The sequence below is a fragment of the Hypanus sabinus genome, chromosome 10 (genome assembly GCF_030144855.1).
Source record: "Hypanus sabinus isolate sHypSab1 chromosome 10, sHypSab1.hap1, whole genome shotgun sequence".
Taxonomy (NCBI): domain Eukaryota; kingdom Metazoa; phylum Chordata; class Chondrichthyes; order Myliobatiformes; family Dasyatidae; genus Hypanus; species Hypanus sabinus.
The window spans coordinates 115,085,087-115,104,875 of NC_082715.1; the positions used below are offsets into that span (position 1 = coordinate 115,085,087).

General features: G+C 42.7%; 1 protein-coding gene across 2 annotated transcripts in view; it reads left to right on the forward strand.

Moving 5' to 3' along the window:
* Nucleotides 1–1,973: 1,973 nt before the first annotated feature.
* sde2 (SDE2 telomere maintenance homolog (S. pombe)) overlaps nucleotides 1,974–19,789 on the forward strand; it is a 48,675-nt gene continuing 30,859 nt past the window's right edge. For both annotated transcript variants that reach the window (XR_009514450.1, XM_059982725.1), the window contains exons 1-6: nucleotides 1,974–2,189; nucleotides 5,533–5,650; nucleotides 7,882–7,993; nucleotides 10,533–10,702; nucleotides 10,830–10,938; nucleotides 17,806–18,172. Coding sequence is in view for 1 of the 2 variants with exons in the window: in XM_059982725.1 (XP_059838708.1) it covers nucleotides 1,989–2,189; nucleotides 5,533–5,650; nucleotides 7,882–7,993; nucleotides 10,533–10,702; nucleotides 10,830–10,938; nucleotides 17,806–18,172 (1,077 nt within the window). In the remaining variant the exon portion in view is untranslated. The remainder of the gene's footprint in view (nucleotides 2,190–5,532; nucleotides 5,651–7,881; nucleotides 7,994–10,532; nucleotides 10,703–10,829; nucleotides 10,939–17,805; nucleotides 18,173–19,789) is intronic.

The window sequence follows — 19,789 nt, forward strand, 5'->3', positions numbered from 1 at the left end:
ACTCCCCCCTCCCGTCTGCACAACCTCACTCCCTGGAAACGGAGCGCTAGGCTGTCCCCTCTCTGTTTGAGCTGCACGCTGTTACATTTACTCTTCAGGGTGGGGATGTTCAAAGCCCATTCCTGACTGCCCTCACAGCCGGGTGATTTCTTAAAAACCCGTCATCTCATCTTTTTCTTCGTTGCCGACCCTTTGCTCACCCCCACCCCTGACTTCTTGTTCTATCTCTTCCCACAAGAGGAAACATCCCCCGGTCAAGTATTCCCTCACAACTAGGAAAGCATTCTGCCCATTGATCCGATGCTAGTTCTCTTAATTAAGCTTCCTTGGGAATTTATAACTTTCCTTTACTGGGCCTAAGAGACAGGCTGGAGCACAGCGACGGGAACTAAAGGAGGAAATGAATAAGGAGGGACTTGGAATAAGATATAAAAGTTTTAAATTTAATATTTAGGAAGACCAAAGTTGAACTACCTGACAGCTGGTGGTTAGGAAGGTTTGTTCATTTATGCACAAGATTCTCATTTGGAAAAGACATTAAGGCTTAGGTCAATGCAATATATGCCATAAAGATCTTATAGAAAGGAAATTATTATTAGCAAGAAGCTACAGAGAGTTCTGGACACCACTCAGCATTTCGTGAAAACCAGCCTCCTCTCCACGGACTATGTCTACAATGTTCATTGCTTCTGTAAAGCAGCCAGAATAATCAAGGACCCCTCCCAGCCCAGTTATTCACTCATCTCCCTCCCCCCCATTGGGCAGAAATAACAAAACCTGGTTACACATACCACCAGGCACTGGGACAGCTTCTACCCCGCTGTGCTAAGACTCTCATGGGGTTAGGATGAACTCTCAGTCACTCTCTCAATCTGGTCGTTGCCCTTGCACTTTATTTGCCAGCCTGCACTGCCCTTTCCCCTTCCCCTGTGACTGCATCACTACCTCGATACACTGATTGGGGAGGACGGAATGCAAACCCTATCTCGGTAGGTTTCACTGCTGACGTTCCACAATAATAAACCAACTTCTCGTTAGTCATTGTACTGAAGGCAGTTGTTCAGCCCAATGTGTCTACACTGTCCCAAAATGCCACCCAGTTCTCAGTCTACAACCCATATCATCACGATTCATCTGAGGAAATTCCTAGAAAACAATTCTCCAGAAAGCAAATCTACACTGTCAAAATACGCTTTACATTTGCTTACATTTTACCCCATGTAAATTCAGTAAGAGTGAATTTTATTCTGTATTTCAAATTATTAGGTAGTGATTTGTGAATTCCGTAAGGGCAAATTTTCATAATGAACAGCCATACCCCACCTTACTCAGCTTTCTATTCTGAGTCATAATGCTGGTGCATCTGGTAGAGTCTGGCTCACAGCACCAGACACCTGGGTCTAATCTTTTGTTCCATCCAGGCATCCTGCCTCTTTCTCTGAAGCTTAAAGTCTCTTTTTTAGTTCTGACAAGTTATCTTTCTCTCTCCATGTATGTTGCCTTGCATAAACTATGTATTTATCTTCAACCTCTGCTGGTTGTAGAACATTAACCCTCGTCACAGATGCTGGCTAAGATCATTTTCCAATTCCTTTTTATTACATTCATCTTTACAGCATTGAAAGATGTTGGTGTATTTAGTATGAATATAAAACAAACCATATTTACTAGCTTTGCTTCATACAGTCTCAGACTAGCAAGATGTATAGAATGCAAAAAGCATCTACTGCTTGACTTACAACATTTCCTTGCTTTTATTTCAATTTTCTAGTACTAGCTTTGTGCTGTAAGTTTGGAACAAGTTCCCAGTCCCTTTCTAACAAATCAAGCTCATCTCCCTGCCGCGCGGGAAATAAAGCCTTTCCCGCGCAATGTCACCCGTGTCACGTGACGTGTTGTTCCGCGAAGTCATGTGAACGACGTCGGCAGTACGCGTCAATGTCAGATCAGACACTGCACTGTTTCACGCCCGTTGCCATTATTTACACATGGGCATTCGCCTTGCGCTGTCGGCTCTGCGCGGGTGCGCCTGCGCTGTAACGTCTCTGCCGTCATTGTGCGGCTGCGCCTGCGCGTCGATCGGGCCTGTCATGGAGGTGTGGGTGCGCGGTTGGGGAACCGGCCTAGTGGCTCTAACGCTGCCGCCTGGCTCTTCCAGCCGGGAGCTGAAGCTGCGCCTCAACCAACAAGTGAGTGAGCAGCGTGGGATGGGGCCTAGGATTCGAGCTTGAGGTGTTTAGGGTGTCAGCGGCCGGGAACGAGGAGGGGCAGCGGGTGTTGGGGTGAATTTTGGTTCGGGGACAACCAGGGAGCCCCAGCAGCATCTAGCTGCACAAGGTGGTGGTTGGTTATAGGCCGTGAATCAGAGTATTAGTATGATACAGAGAATATAAAATCTTTCTTCACCGGTCGGGGTATCAGAAGCAAGAGGACACTGGCTTAGGGTGAGATGAAGGAGTTTAAAAAAATTTTGAGAAGCAAGTTTTTTCCTCAAAAACAGAGAGAGGTTATTATCTAGAATTCGTTGCTAGAGGAGATGGTGAGATCAGGTACAATCACTATGATTAAAAGCCATTTAGGTACCTAACTGTACAAGCTGTAGACAGAAGTGCCTCACAAGTGTTTGTTTCTGCAGCAGTAGGTGCCCGAAATGGGTCATTGTGGGTAGTAGTGGAAGCAGGCAGTTTGGAGTTTGAGGCTTTTAGATGGACACCTGGAGGGATGTGACTGATGCACTGGAAGAGGGCATTTATTGTAAATTAAGATCAGTACAGCATTGTGGGCTGAGTGGTCTTTGGGACTGTACAGTTCCATTGTGGGAAAATGAGAGTGGGTTTAGGTGGGGAAAAAGGGAGGACATGGATGTGGCCTACTTCTGTGTGGTTCTATGCCGTAATACCGAGGAAAGAAAAGTCAAGTTTGACCGATCTCTTGGAGTTTGAAGCAACAAACCACTCTGCTGGAGGAACTCAGCAGGTTGAGCAACTCCTGTGGGAGAAAATTAATTAACATTTCAGGTCGAACACCTCGCACCAAGGGCAAATCTACGTTCCTCCCATTTGGCTGCATTTGATCCTTCAAAAATCTTTCCCACACATCCATGAACCTGCTCAAAATTCTTTCAAATATTGTATTTCTGCCCACCTCCATTACTTCCTCTGGTTGCTCAGTCATACACCTACCATCTTACTGATGCCCTTCTGATATGTAAACCCCTGAAAGGTCGCCCTTCAGCCTCCTGTGCTCCTGTCAAAGCTGTTGCAGCCTGCCACTTTTTCCTCAACTGAAGACTCCAGTCCCAGCAACATCACTGTACGTGAGGATTGACTGGTTTCCCCAGAAGGGGATTGCTGTCATGAATACACTGAGAAAGTGACGGAGGCAGGCATTCTCACAATATTTAACAAGTATTTGGCTGAGCATTTGCATCGCCAAGGGACCTGGCAGGCTGCATTTTAAATGCTAGTAAATGGGATTACTACAGTTAAGTGGAAAATGGTCAGCATAAACATAGTGGGCCGAAGGGACTATTTTGCTGGTGAATGATTGTATGACTCATTGATGTGTAAAATATTCGTGGGTAGTTTAACCTGTATACAAGGCGATTGGAGGAGTTCTCCAAATATGGGATAGGCTGTTCACGATACATTTAATCTTCAAATTCTCTGTCACAGATCATTCAAATATATCAACAGAGTTTTGAATACCAGGGAATTAATGATGCAAGAATATGGCACTAATGTTGGGTGATGAAACAGTTTCAAAGGACTCCAGCTCCCTGCTTCTAATGTTCCGGGTTAGCAGTGAAGGGAGGAGAGCCAACCCCTGTGTTTATTGGCTCTCGGGCCGTGTGAACATGGTGTCTAGGAACAGGTCTGTGACCTGTGGGAAGGGAGAGCATCAAAGCTCTGAGAGACACAGAGACCAAAGGAGAGGTGAGCAGAGTGCTGGAGAGATTGGAGGTGTCAAAAGACTTGTTTGTAAAGAATCTTCCCTCTGACTGTCCCACAACTTTACAGCCAATGAACTATTTTAACTCCTGTGTTTCAAGCGGTTGTACAATATGTATTTATTTATGTACAGCAAGTTTCTGTAAACAGCAAAATACTCAATAGGTCAGACAGCATCTGTGGAGCAAGAAGCAGTGCTATTTCAGATTGATGCTCTCCATTTGCAAGCTCGGTGTGTTCATAGCCAGGCCTGTTACTTGTCTCAGCACGCAGTTGTGCGTATAGATGTTTCTTAAATGCTTCAGGTAGCATTAGAGGTTCAGTTTAATATCTCATCCAACCCATAGTAATGGAATAGTGGCCCACAATTTTAATGTCCAAAATATCTGCTGTGCGATGCAATATGTCCCTTTCCTTTTATAGCAAAGGTTTTATCAATTAAAACAACTTGAGTATGCGAGCCTTATGTATACTATCTTGTGGGAAATGAATTTTCCCAGTGAAGTGTAGCCCTGACATGGGATGTCTCAAGGATATGCAGCCTAATAGTAATTGTAAGTTTTGGGTCCAAATCCTACTGCTGTAAACTTCTTTCGATCTACCTGATGCAAAGACACCACATACTACGGTGAATGGAACTTTAACTCTTTATTAGCAAGTTACCCAAGAGAAGCCTCCTTAAGCACTCTCTGGGAGGCTGCTCCGGAGGTCTCCCGCCTCTGAAGCAAATACAGTTCTTTTTATACCATGCAGTCACGTACACAGATACATGTGGGTTCATCCCCTTAGTTTCTGTACAGATGAGAATTGTTAACTTTATCAATCATAAATTTTTCGTGTAACAGTTTTAAATGCCACTCTGCCTGGATACAGACAGGCACAGGCTTACCATTCAAAGCCTCCTGCCCTTGAAATAGCCACTCCTTTTTATGCTTATCTTGCAGCTGCCAGAGTGAGTACAAAGCAGAGTATGTCTCTCACAGCGATTAGTCGAGCAATGGTACAAGTTACTCTAAGCAAGAACTGAAGTTAAACACAGGCCACATACCAAAGATGATGTCACCCGCTCAGCTTATCTTATAAGAAAACATTTGTGCTTCTGTGCTTTTTTTTCAAAGTCTTAGCTGCTATGAGCCTTACAAAATAGCCAGGGTCACAAGAGGCCTACGAGATGCTAACTTCTTAACACACTGCAACAGGATCTTGGAGTCCTGTGTGGGGTTTCAACCGAAACTTTGACAATTCCTTTCCTCCTATAGATCCTGTTTGACCTGCTGAATTCCTTCTGCAGATTGTTTGTTATTAACCAAGGAGTTCTCATTCAAATATTTTAACAGCATCCTCACAGTTTTACATCCTACCTGACCCTCGATTTTTCTTTTGTTTAATCTTGTGCCCTCATTCTGTCTCCCCTCCCAGTGTCTCTGATCCATGTTCTGTGCACCCGCCCCCTCCCCTGCACCTCCCCATCCTATTGGTTTTGTGTCCTCTGCAATAAATGTGTGTATGTTATCAGCAAAGTGAAGAGTATGTATGGACTCAGCCAAATGTGATTTATTCCACCTATACTCTCTGAATATAGGGCTTCCCTGCTGCCGATATTTACCTAAAATGTAATGGAAAGCTGGTTACTGAAGATGGACACCTTCATGATGGAGCGGTTTACAGTGTGGAACCGAGACTGGTCGGAGGAAAAGGAGGTAAAATAGGAGGGTCTGCTGTTTGCATTAGTGCCACTGTTCTTGTGAGTGGTGAGGTCTTGTGACTCCATAGAAATAATTGCATTAAAGTGATGGGGTGGGGGAGAATGCAATGATAATATCCTCTCCTGTCTAAACTTGATACTCATCCTTTGGAATTTCATCTGATTTAATCTCTGAACTGCGCGAGTATTTGGTCTGGCTATGCCAGATATGAAGCACTAGCTGCTCTTAAGAGACTACAAGTATCTTGTGTGATATGTAAGGTCATTGTATTATTTCTTGTATAACTGCACCCAATTCTATTGCCTTATTGCTTAAAAAGAGCAATGGCAAAAACAGAGGAGGCCCTGACCACCATTTTCTAAATGCTTTTGCTGTAGATTTTGGCAGAGCACACACACTGCTGAGGGGGAGCAGTTATGTAAGAAGTGGGGGGAGCAATAGATTGAGTAAATCTCATCATATCTTCAGCATATTGTCTTCTAGTTGCAGGACTCAAAGCCCTGAGTAAAAGTGCAATATTGAGCAGGCTGGGGTTTAATTCCTTGGAGCGTAGGGGATTAAGTGGTGTCCTTGTAGAGGTGTATAAAATCATGAGAGGTAAAGATAGAATGAATGCAGGCAGACTTTCTGCCGGGGGAAGGGAACCCAAACCTTGAGGGAATATGTTTAAAGTGGCACAGGAAAGATTTAAAAAGGCCAGCATTTTCCCACAAAGGGTTGTGTGTGGGTGAATGGAGTGAGCTGCCAGTGGGTGTGGCTGAGGCAGGTACGATAATGACATTTGGAAAGGAAAGATTTAGAGGCACATGGGCCACACAAATGTAGGCAAATGGAACTAGTTTGGTTGGCATAGATGAGTTGGGCTGAAGGGCCTGTTTTGCTCTGGTATGACTGTTGTTCACATTGTGGGCATGAATGTCTTCTAGTTAAAGCATAAATCACCATTTAATGAACTGATGTTGATAAAGAGCAGTTAGCCAAGGGACCGTCATAGCTTGACAATACCTTATTTTAAAGGTAATAAGGATACACATTTTGGTGAGTACACTTTAGTTTTTTTCAAGGTTTTGCATATCATATTGTAAAGACCCAATGGGTAAGACCCATTTGGGTTAAAAAAAATTGTGTCAGTGACAGAAAGCAGAGCAGTAAAGTGGATCGACCACCAGTCAAAGAAACACTTTTATCATGGTCAGCACAGAAGGCTTGATCCTGTGCTGTCCTATGTTCTACTATGTTCCACATTACGAGTTAGACTTAGCTGTGGGAGCAATGAGAAAGGAGTTTATAGATGGTCCCAAAATTGGGTATATGGTTAATAATTAAAAGGAACGTGGACATTGTAGGATGATGTCAGTAGATAGGTAGACAAGTGGCAACTGGAGTTCAGTGTAAATGTATTTATCGGATGCAAGCAAAGCCAGAGAATACACAGGCAGAGTTCTGGAGTTCATTTGTCCCTGGTGATAATACAAAAGGTAAATGGGGTCATTAAAGTAAGAGGTGTTTCTCTTTCTAGCCATGGCAAAGAATACAAGAACAGTGAGATCATGCTGGATTTTCTGAACCACTGGAAACATGAGAGACGGTACAGAGGGAGTTATAGGAATGTTCCCAGGAGCTGAGGAGCTTTAGTTATGAACAGAAAGACATATTCCTCACATTTCCCTTGATGTCGCAGTCAATTAACAAGTCCAGATTTAAAGTAATTGAAAGACATAATGAGGAATGTTAATGGAAATGATTTCACAAGAAGGTGGTGATCTAAAACTCTCTGCTTGAAAGCTAGGTGGAGGCAGAAATGCACATCTGGAAGAGGAGTGAAACTATTGGGTTACCAACTCAGTTCGGAAATGGGATTGGGCTGAATAACACACAAGTTATGCTGGAGGAACTCAGCAGCCAGGCAGCACCTATGGAAAAGGGTAAGCAATTGACGTTTTGGGCCAAGCCCCTTCATCAATGAAGGGTCTCAGTCCAAAACATCGACTATACTCTTTTCCATGGATGCTGCCTGGTCTGCTGAGTTCCTCCAGCATAATGAGTGTGTTGTTCGGATTTCCAGCTTCTGCAGATTTTCTCTTGTTTATGAGTAGTTCTTTTTTGGCTATAATGGGCCGGCTCATCTCCAGCAGTGATGTAAATCTTTAACTGATTGAATTGCAATGTGAGTAACAGTAGGACCTTTAGCTTTTATAACATTTTCGGTCTTTGCCACTCTGCAGGTTTCGGGTCAATGCTTCGTGCACTCGGAGCGCAGATTGAGAAAACTACAAATCGAGAGGCATGCCGAGATTTGAGTGGAAGAAGGCTGCGGGATGTAAACCATGAAAAAGCGTAAGGTTTTCTGTTGAGAGTTTGCTCTCATTGTTAGTCTAAGATGCAGATTAGTTCGTTGTCATTTATACGCACAGTGTGATGAATTTGCTTGCTTATATGTTCAGAGACTAAATGTTATAAATGATAACAAATATGACAATGAATGCAAAATGACAGGGATTGTAGTACATAAAGAAATGCTGAAGTGACAATAGATTAGCTGAGAGAGAGGGAAGCCAGAGAGTGGTAGCACCACCAGGAAAGGGGTGTGAAAGAGATGATTGGTTCGGGAGTCTGCAGTGGGAAAGAAGCTGTTCTTGAATCTGGTAGCCCAGATTTCCTCTGTGACAGTTCTGCCAGACATGAAAGAGCCATCTTAGACAAGGGGAGGACTCCATTGATGATACCGTGACAGGAGGGTAAGATAAGCTTGCCATTTCCTGTCCATTCATGTGAACTGACTGGCCTTGAAGTGGCACCCTGCTGGTTGATTTTACATGCATTGACAGGAAGTTCTCACAGCTGAAGATACTTGGGTGGAGGAGAAAGCAGATAACTTAGCTTATTGCGATGACATCTTGTGTCACTGAGCAGTGAACAGCTGTTGAAAAGGTTTGGGAAGGAGTACAAGTGGAGTTCATCTAGTGAACTGATTAACTGCTTTTTGTCAACTAATCAAGATGAATATCCATGAATTGAACTGCTGATGTACTTGCCTGGAAGTACAAAAATTCTGGAAGTAGTCTGCATTTGTAGAATAAGAAACTGATACTTCAGATGGAAGACTTTTCATCAGAATTGATTTCCAACATTTATGGTTCTTTGGGCAACACTGACTGATATGAGTTGACTAAACTCAGTCATTGTTGTCCTCTAGTAGCACTCTTCTGAGGCAGAATCGCAAGAGATTCTGCAGATGCTGGCAATCCAGAACAACATACACAAAATGAAAGGTCTTGACCTGAAACATCAATAGTTTATTCCAGTGGTCCTCAACCACCGGGCCGCGAGGAAACGATGTGAGTCAGCTGCACCTTTCCTCATTCCCTGTCACGCCCACTGTTGAGCTTGAACGCATGCAAGGTAATCAGTCGCCTAAACGCAGTGATACCCTCTCGCCAGGGATCACTGGTTGGCCTCAGGTAACCGGCCGCCTCGCGTGGCCAGTGAGAAGTGCCATTATTACTGGCCCGGAGCGCGGACAGATGGGCGCTGCCTCTAAACCTGTTCACCACACCGAGTGTTCGTAGGGAACTCAGTGCTAAAATGTTCGCAGACGACCTAATTTGAGCTCAGGATTTTGTAAGTAGCAGAGCAGCTACCTCACTGCGATCTACTGAAAGTCATCCCTCGAGCCAAAATTTTGCTGGCCAATAGATCCTACTTACCTACAAGGGGGGGGGGGGGGGCACACGCCCTGTTGCATTCCTCGCTTGGTCAGTCGGTCGCTGTCTCCGGACTGTGACAGCCGTGGCCCCGGTATGAGGACCTCACCCCACCCACAACCAACCACATCTGGCCAAGGCGGCAGGCAGGCGGGAGGCTGTCTAATGAGGCAATGAAGCCCTCGAAACTGCTTCAGTACCTTGTGCGCAAGCACCCTGCACTTGAAGACAAGCCATTTGAGTTTTTTGAGTAAAAAAAATGTGAGCAAGCGGGACAGAAGCAAGTGGTGAGAGCCACGAAAACTAAATTGCGGAATAGTCTGGGCATAAGGAACCTCCTTCGAGTATTGCTGTATTCCGGTCGTGATTAACACCGCCCCCCCCCCCCAAGCCGGTCCGCAAGAATGTTGTCAAAATTAAACTGGTCTGCGGTGCAAAAAAAGGTTGGTGACCTCTAGTTTATTCCCTTCCAGAGATGCTATGTTAAATTCCTCCAGCATCTTGAGTTGAAGTCAGAACCTCACACTCTGCAATTGACATATCTCAGGGTACGAGCCAGTACAACACTGTGGAATGACAGTGTTTAATAGGTCATTAAACCAATGCCTTTCTTCTGTGAAGATCCCTTGGTCACATGGACATCAGCATAAATGTTATTTAGTCATTACTGCACTGCTGTTTGTAGGAGCTTGCTGCATGGTAATTAGTTTCATGTTTGCTGTGGTGAAGAAATAAATGAGTTAACACTTCAGGTTGCTATGAATTGCTCTTGGTTATCCAAGTAATGAGAAACATAGGCTTTTCTCCGAAGTTTACAGTGTTTATTGCTCGTTGTTAAGCAGCTTTGCTACATTACTGTCTACCTGACTGAGGAAAAAGCAGAAGAGGAGAGTGAGACAGGAAATCTGCTATAACTCTGTTGAAGTGATAGTTGATAACTTGAAGTTGACAGTTGATAAGTTGATAATTGTGTACAGCTTGTCCTTGGGTTATGAAAGCTGCTCACAGATATGGTAGATATGAACGCATTCACATAATATTGTTAAATTCAAAAGTCCAACCAAGTTGAGTGATACTTGTGTATATTTTCAACTTATGGGCAAAAGGAACTTGACCATCTATAAAGATGGAAGCTGAACAGCCTGTTATTGACTGCTTCTGCTTCTGTGCAGAATGGCTGAATGGATAAAGAAGCAGGCAGAGCGGGAGACAGAGAAAGAGCAGAGGCGACTGGAACGATTGCAGCGCAGGCTCGCTGAGCCCAAGCACTACTTCACTGACCCACAGTATGAGCAGCAGCTGGACGAAATGTCGGAGCGACTGGAGGACTCTGTGCTTAAAGGTATAGTTACCTTTGCCTACTCTTGCTCTGGAATATTTCTGTTTGCAAATTGGCTGCACTATTTTCCATGTCTTGGACTGGCACTGGCATTGTGTGAGGTATCTTTAAATTTTGTATTTCTCTTGAGGTTTACAAGCATCGTCAAGTGATGTGGTGGCAGTGGAGAGTGGAAGTCAAAAACGTGCACATCCAGACGTGCACAAGGTGGCCACAGAAGGGAAGAAAAGATGTCTCTGGTAAGGAAAGACTTATTCTCAGCTTGGTTTTGTCATTTTGTGTGCAATACTTGTTGTTTGCTGATACTATTTGACAATTTTCTCCTTGATATCAATGGCGCTGTGAATGTCCTCAACTTTGTTGCATCCAGCTTTTCTCCAGTTTTGGAGAGAGGGGGGCATGGCGATCCCAGCCCTCGAGTTGTGTCATATGTACAGAGATTTATTTGCCACACACCTCTGTGCTGTTTAGCATAGTAAGCTGAAGCAGCAGGGTGCTGCTATGATATTTTACAGGGTCGTGGAGAGTCATAGAGAAGAAGCAGGTCATTCATCTCAACTAATCTATGCCATTCATGTACTCTTCCTTAACTAGTCCTACTTGCTGTGTTTGACTCATATCCCTCGTTTTGATCTGGCTACCTGTGTAAATGTCCTTTGAACTTTGTACTTGTGCCCATAGCTACCATTTTCTCTAGCAGCTTAGTGAATCTTGTAGCAACAAAGACTGCGATTCATTCTATTGTATTTGTGGAGTCGTTTTGAGAGATTTGTCGTATTTATTCTGAAATCCACTTTTTACCCCATAAGACTATAAGTTAATCTTTAATTTATAGTTGTCTTTTGGATATCCTATTGGAACTAATTCTTCCTCAATCTCGATATTGTAATCCAGATCTAAATTCTCATCCTTTTTAAACAAATTTCTCCTTATTTCCCTCTAGTTTTTGTAACTATCTTAAACCTGTGCTTACAAGTCCACTGTCCTTGTTTTCTCTAACAAAGGCATCATAATTTGGAAAAACTTTTTGAAAAAAAAATCATGGATTGATACCTGGAAATATGATGTTGTAGTTATTAGTGAAACATAGTTTCAGGAGGGGTGTGATTGGCAACTAAATATTCTTGGATTTCGTTGCCTCAGGTGTGGTAGAATCGGAGGGACAAGAGGGGGAGGTGTTGCGTTGCTTATCAGAGAAAATATTACAGCGGTGCTCTGGCAGGATAGATTAGAAGGCTCGTCTAGGGAGACTATTTGGGTGGAATTGAGGAATGGGAAAGGTGTACTGATACTTACAGGGGTGTATTATAGACCACCTAATGGGGAGCAAGAATTGGAGTAGCAAATTTGCAAGGAGATAGCTGATATTGTAGTAAGCACAGGGTTGTGATTGTGGGAGATTTCAATTTTCCACACATAGACTGGGAAGCCCATTCTGTAAAAGGGATGGATGGTTTGTAAAATGTGTGCAGGATAGTTTTTTGCAGCAATACATAGAGGTACCAACTAGAGAAGGGGCAGTGTTGGATCTCCTGTTAGGGAATGAAATAGGTCAGGTGACGGAGGTATGTGTTGGGGAGCACTTTGGGTCCAGTTATCAGAATACCATTAGTTTCAATATAATTATGGAGAAGGATAGGACTGGAGCCAGGGTTGAGATTTTTGATTGGAGAAATACTAACTTTGAGGAGATGCAAAAGGATATAGGAGTGGATTGGGATAATTATGGGAAGGATGTAATAGAGAAATGGAGGTAATTTAAAGGTGAAATTTTGAGGGTACAGAATCTTTATGTTCCTGTTAGGTTGAAAGGAAAGGTTAAAAGTTTGAGCGAGCTATGGTTTTCAAGGGATATTGGAAACATGGTTAGGAAAAAGAGAGATATCTACAATAAATATAGGCAGCATAGAGTAAATGAGGTGCTCAAGGAATATAAAGAATGTAAGAAGAACCTTAAGAAAGAAATTAGAAAAGCTAAAAGAAGATACGAGGTTGCTTTGGCAAGTAAGGTGAAAATAAATCCGAAGTGTTTCTGCGGTTATATTAATAGCAAAAGGATAGTGAGGGATAAAATTGGTCCCTTAGAAAATCAGAGTGAACAGCTATGTGTGGAGCCGAAAGAGATGGGGAAGATTTTGAACAATTTCTTTTCTTTGGTATTCGCTAAGGAGAAGGATGTTGAATTGTGTAAGGTAAGGGAAACAAGTAGGGAAGTTATGGAAACTATGACAATTAAAGAGGAGGAAGTACTGGCGCTTTTAAGGAATATAAAAGTGGGTAAGTCTCTGGATCCTGTCAGGATATTCCCTAGGACCTTGAGGGAAGTTGGTGTAGAATTAGCAGGGGCTCTGAAAGAAATATTTCAAATGTCATTAGAAACGGGGATGGTGCCAGAGGATTGGCATATTGCTCATGTGGTTCCATTGTTTAAAAAGGGTTCTAAGAGTAAACCTAACAATTATAGGCCTGTCAGTTTGACGACAGTGATGGGTAAATTTAATGAAACGTATTCTTAGAGATGATATATATAATTGTCTGGATAGACAGGGTCTGATTAGGAACAGTCAGCATGGATTTGTGCGTGGAAGGTCATGTTTGACAAATCTTATTGAATTTTTTGAAGAGGTTACGAGGAAAGTTGACAAGGTTCCGCATGGAAGGTTAATTAGGAAGGTTCAATCATTAGGTATTAATATTGAAGTAGTAAATGGATCAACAGTGGCTGGATGGGAGATGCCAGAGAGTAGTGGTGAATAACTGTTTGTCAGGTTAGAGGCCGGTGACTTGTGGTGTGCCTTGGGTCTGTATTGGGTCCAATGTTGTTTTTCATATACATTAATAATCTGGATGATAGGGTGGTAAATTGGATTAGTAAGTATGCAGATGATACTAAGGTAGGTGGCTTTGTGGATAATGAAGTAGGTTTTCAAAGCTTGCCAAGAGATTTAGGCCAGTTAGAAGAGTGGGCTGAACGATGGCAGATGGAGTTTAATGCTGATAAGTGTGAGGTGCTACATTTTGGTAGGAATAATCCAAATAGGACATACATAGTAAATGGTAGGGCATTGAAGAATGCAGTAGAACAGAGTGATCTAGGAATAATGGTGCATAGTTCCTTGAAGGTGGAATCTCATGTGGATAGGGTGGTGAAGAAAGCTTTTGGTATGCTAGCCTTTATAAATCAGAGCATTGAGTATAGGAGTTGGGATGTAATGTTAAAATTGTACAAGGCATTGGTAAGGCCGAATTTGGAATATTGTGTACAGTTCTGGTCACCGAATTATAGGAAAGATATCAACAAAATAGAGAGAGTACAGAGAAGATTTACTAGAATGTTACCTGGGTTTCAGCACCTAAGTTACAGGGAAAGATTGAACAAGTCAGTTCTTGATTCTTTGGAGCGTAGAAGGTTGAGGGGGGACTTGATAGAGGTATTTAAAATAATGAGGGGGATAGATCGAGTTGACATGGATAGGCTTTTTCCATTGAGAATAGGGGAGATTCAAACAAGAGGACATGAGTTGACAGTTAAGGGGCAAAAGTTTAGGGGTAACACGAGGGGGAACTTTTTTACTCAGAGTGGTAGCTGTGTGGAATGAACTTCCAATAGAAGTGGTAGAGGCAGGTTTGGTATTGTCATTTAAAGTAAAATTGGATAGGTATATGGACAGGAAAGGAATGGAGGGTTTTGGGCTGAGTGCAGGCCAGTGGGACTAGGTGAGAGTAAGTGTTTGACGTGGACTATAAGGGCCGAGATGTCCTGTTTCTGTATTGTAAATGTTATATGGTAAACTCTGTAAATCTCTTCTTAACCTTCCACTGTTGAAGGGAAGTTCCAGCTGCTTTGTTCTTTCCGCTTAATCACCAGGCCCTCATGCTTGGTATTGTTCTGGTAAACTCACCCTAGGACAATGTCGTTCTCCCTGCAAAACCATGGCGGAAGAGTTCTGTTACACCATATTGAAAGGGGTAACTGTGAGACTACATTTGAGAAAATCCTTTCATGTTCTCTGCTTCTCTTGGTTCTGATTTAGTATTTGTTTATCATTCAAGCCCCACAATTGGCAGAAAACAAACTTTGGCAGATTCTTGCTCCTTTGGCACTGCCCTGTTGAGGATGCAGTCACCTTGGGCAAAGATGCTTTGTGGTCCTATTTTAGAATGAATGAACCCAGGTAGGAACAATGCATGGGAAGATACTGGTATCCATAAACCACACTGAACAAGGCTAGAAAATCAGGAAGGTTAAAACTGAACCTAATTTATATTGATTGTTTCTAAAATTGTGTCAGTAAACAAGCAGTGACTAACATTCAAATAATGAATGCATAGTTCAAACAGCGCACAAAAAATCAGGGAAGTGGTTCAACAATAGCTAATAGAAGTTACAGGGATGTACTAGATCAGGGGTTCCCAACCTTACTTTATGCCATGATCTGTACCGTTAAGAAAGGGGTCCATGGACCACAGGTTGGAGCCCCTGAAGGAAACTTGTTTTGCCTGAGTATCCGAAATGATTCTGATTACGGCCAAAGCAGTCAGAAGTTTCAAAGGTACGTGTAATGTCAGAGAACTGTATACAATATACATCCTGAAATACTTTCTCTTAGTCCCAAGACATTTCATAAGAGGAAGTAAATTATGAACTTTAATGTAGTGAGAAACTTAAAAATAGATTGAAAGAATCAAGAATGGGAAGGTTAGAAAAAGTCTTGTGTTGCTATCATTTCCCAGACATCTGCAATCAGCCCATTTTCCTGCCACCATAACAGGGATAGAGTTCCCCTTGTTCTTACCTACCAGCCCATGAGTCTTGTCATTCAGCACATGATTCTCTGAAACATCCACCATCTTCAATGGGATCCTGACATCAAACACATCTTTACCTCCACCCCACAGTCCATTTTCCGCAGGGATCGCTCTGTCCATTTGTCCCTCCCCACTGATTTTTCTCCTGGCACTTAACCCTACCAGTGTAACAATTGCTACAGTTGCCCATACACTTACTGTCTCACCACCATTCAGGGCCTCAAACAGACCTTCCAGCTGCAAGTTTGTCATGATTATCTACTGTATTCAGTGCTTCTGTTGTGACCTCCTCAACTCAGGAGAGACCTGAAGTAGATTGGGGGGCTGTTTTGTCAAGCACTTTCACTCCTACCATCATAACAGGTGAGATTTCTCTGTGGCCACTTATTTTAATTCTGCTTCTCATGCTGACATGTCGACCCATGGCCTCCTCTACTGCCAAGATGAGGCCACTTGAGGGTTGGAGGAGCAACAACTCCTATTTCATCTGGGTAGCCTGATGACATGTACATTGAATTCTCTAACTTGCAGTAATTTCTTTTTCCAAACCCAATTTATATAAATTCTCTGAAAACTCCCTCAGAATGGAAGATAAAAAATTGTAATGCCAGTATTTGCAAAGAAGAGGTGGTGATAAAATGGAGATCTACACATCAGTTAGATATCAGTAGTTGAGAAAATGCAGTTAAATGACCTGTTTCATTTCCACAGCGATTGGCATAATAATTGTGGACCAAGCCATACCATTGTGTGTTGTCAGGAACACAAAAACACACAAATATTGGAGCAAGCGCAGGCTGTTTGGCCCCTCAAGCTTGCCCTGCCATTCAATATGATCATGGCTGATTTATGCTAGTCCTTTCTGTGCCGGTTTCCCATATCCCTTAATTCTGAGATTTGACGAATATTTCTCTATCTCAACCTTATATATATCCAATGATACAGCATCCACCACTTCAGGAGAGAGCTCTAGAGATTTGCCTACTCCTTATTTTATAACTATGCCCCTTGTTCATGATTCTCCTATGAGTGGAGTACTGTGTCTATCTTGTCAAGTCCCATTAGGTCTTCTGTGTTTGAATGAGGTCACCTCATAGTCTCTTGACATGTTGCTTCCAATTAAATTCAAGAATCTGCAAATAGACATTTATTTTTCTGCTTATTGCTGTATCAGATCTTGCATTGCATTGAAATTATGGAGAACAGCCTTGTTGCCCAGAAAGTGCATCAGTGCCTCTATTTCCTCAGGAGCTAAAGAAATTTGACCTTTTTATCGATACACCATAAAAAGCATTTCATCTGAATGCATCACAACTTGGTATGGCAACTGCTCTATGCCAGTGACTGCAAGAAACATAATCAAAGACCTCATTTACCCCAGACATTTCTCTTCTCTCCAAACCACCCCACAATCTGGCATTTATAAGACTTGAACAGTTCCCCTGTACAATAAGATGAACTTGTGACCTCACATTCTACCATGTTATGGCTTTGCACCTTGTTGTCTACCTGCACTGCAGTGTCCCTGTAACTCTAGTACTTCATTCTGCTTTCTGTTAATTGCTTTTCCCTTGTACTACCTCAGCATACTAATGTGATGAACTGACCTGTATTGGTGGTTTTTCCACTGTATCTGTGACAGTCATGTACCAAGGTACATGGCGAGTTGGTTTATGACAAGAATAAATCAATTTTTGCATGTGTGCCTCCTATCTTACTGCATCTCATTCTGTGGAAAGAGTTTTTGAGATCGAGTGGTGCAACCTCACAGAGCCAGATTGCTGTGTTCAGTCCTTGCGACTGGTGAGCTCTCCATGGAGTTTGCACTGTGACCACTCGGGTTTCCCCAGGTACTCTGGTCTCCTCCCACATCCGAACCACGTGCAGGCTGGCCCATGAAATTGGCTGTTTTAAATTTCCCTTCATCTATTTGTGATTGGTTGAACTCGGAGAGGAGTGAGGAAATGGGGAAATTAATTAAAAAAGACTAATTGTAAGATTATTGTAAATAGGTGATTGATGGTTGGCACTGACTCGGTGGGTTGAAGGACCTGTTTCCAGGTTGAAACCCTCTATTTCATTTTCTTTACCTTTCATACCTAATGTGTGTGTCTCTTAATGTATGATCTTTTTCTGAACTATTGTCAGTCTCAATCACATTCTGACCCCATTGAATTGTATCTGTTGAAATTATGGTGACCGTCTTGTGTTTAGAGCCTCTATTATTGGTTAAGCTTCACAGAACAGTACAACTTGAAGCAGTTGACTTAAAGTTCATGGTTCTTGTTTCCTTGCAGGATGGGAGTGGAGGATTTGGAAGGATCTGGGAGTTCTGATGAGGAGTGTGTGGCAGAGTGCAGCTCCTCCAAGTCTTTGTCTTGCCCTGAGAGTTCTGTGGGGCAGGTGAACATTGAAAGCAGCACTGTTGATGGTGTGAGAGACTGTGCTCCTGGGCCCAGTATTGAACCTTGTGTGCCTGCGCCAATCTCCAAACCTCAGAATGAACCCGGAAAAGTGGATCCAGAGCCCAGTAATGAAGTGGAAGCAGAGAATTTGGTCTCAGAAGGAAGTGAACAACTTGAAACAGAAGAGGTCACTGAAAATAGCCCCAAAGAAATGGAGAAGCTGGCAGATAAAGGAAACGATGTGAACCAACCAGCAACAGTAAGTACTGATCACATAGATCCATTGAGTACAGAACTCAGGCCCTTTGCCTCATTAGGCCATGCCAAGCAATATGCCCATTGAGCTAAACCCATTTGCTCGTATCCCTCTAAACCTTTCCTATCCATGTTCCTGTGGCAATCGTTTCCTCCAGCAACCCATTCCACATACTGACAATGACCACCTTTGAATGAAACGATTGCTCATCAGGTTCCAATTAAATCTCTCCCCCTCATCTTGAATCCTTGCCTTCTAGTTCCCCAATCCTGGGAACCATTTATGCCGATCACATTCTCCCCACATTCCCATCAGCTCTCCCCGTCCCAGATTTCCACTGCTCACCTAGACAGAGAGCACCTGACATCAGAACTGAACTCCGGCAACTGGAGTTGTGATGCATCTGCACCACCAGCTGTGTCACAGAAGCACCTCTCAAGATATTGCACGTTTCATCAACCCGTATATCAAAAAAGTGATTATCAACCCCAGAGGAACGTCAGAACTTTAGTCTTCAGCAAGTTCCACTTTCAACAAGCTCCTTATTAATCACCCACCTCTTACATGATTTTCTTGCCCTATTTCTGTGTTGCCTGGTTCCTCAAATATCCTTGCTTTGAATGAACCTGCTGTCAACTCTCTGGAATGGAAAACATGAATGGTTTATTACTTCTAAGTGAAGAAAATTCTTAATTCAGTGCTAAATGGCTTACTCCTGACTCTAAGATTGTGTATGACAAACAGTTAGAAGTACCACTAGGCTACTGGCCCCTTCAAACCTGTGCTGTCATTAGTATGATCATGGCTGATCTAACTTAGCCCTCAGATGTCCCTAATCTTTCAAAAATTTATCTATCTCTACTTTAGATACATCTGACAATGTAATTTCCCAAGTTACAGCACATTGGATCAGAAAATTCCTTCTCTTAGGAGATTTGGGAAGACAAATCAAGACAGTAGGTCTGGTTCCTAGGAATACAAGTACATGGTTACACAAAAGTGGCATTGCAGCTAGAAAGGGTGGTAAAGAAGGCTTTTAGCATGTTACCCTTCATGAGTCAAGGCATTCACTATAGAAGTTGGAATATTATGTTGCAGTTATACAAGACATTGATGAGGCTGTACCTGGAATATCGTGTTCAGTTTTGGCCATTCTACTAGAGAAAAGATGCCATTAAGTTAGAAAGAGTGCAGAAAATATTTACAAGGATATTACTGAGGACTCAGAGGATTGAGTTATGGACAACAGTCGACAAGCTGGGATTTCATTTATCGGGGGTGATTTTTATGGAGGTGCATAAATTCATAGGGGTCTAGGAAGGTTGAATACATGTAGTTTTCTTTTTTTCCAGTGTTGTAGAATTCAGGTCGAGAAGTCATAAGTTTGAAGTGAGAGGGGAGGGATCTAATAGGGTGGTTTGCATACAGAGTGAGCTGCTTGAGGCAGGTGCATTAACAACATTTAGAAGGGTCGTGTGAAGGCAAATGGGCATCTTGGTCAGCATAGACCGTGGGGCTATAGGACCTGCTTCCATACTGTAATACTATGAGAAATTTCTAGATAGATTGGTTTTAAATGATTGGCCCTGATCTTGAAACTTGTTTGATTTCAGATTCTTC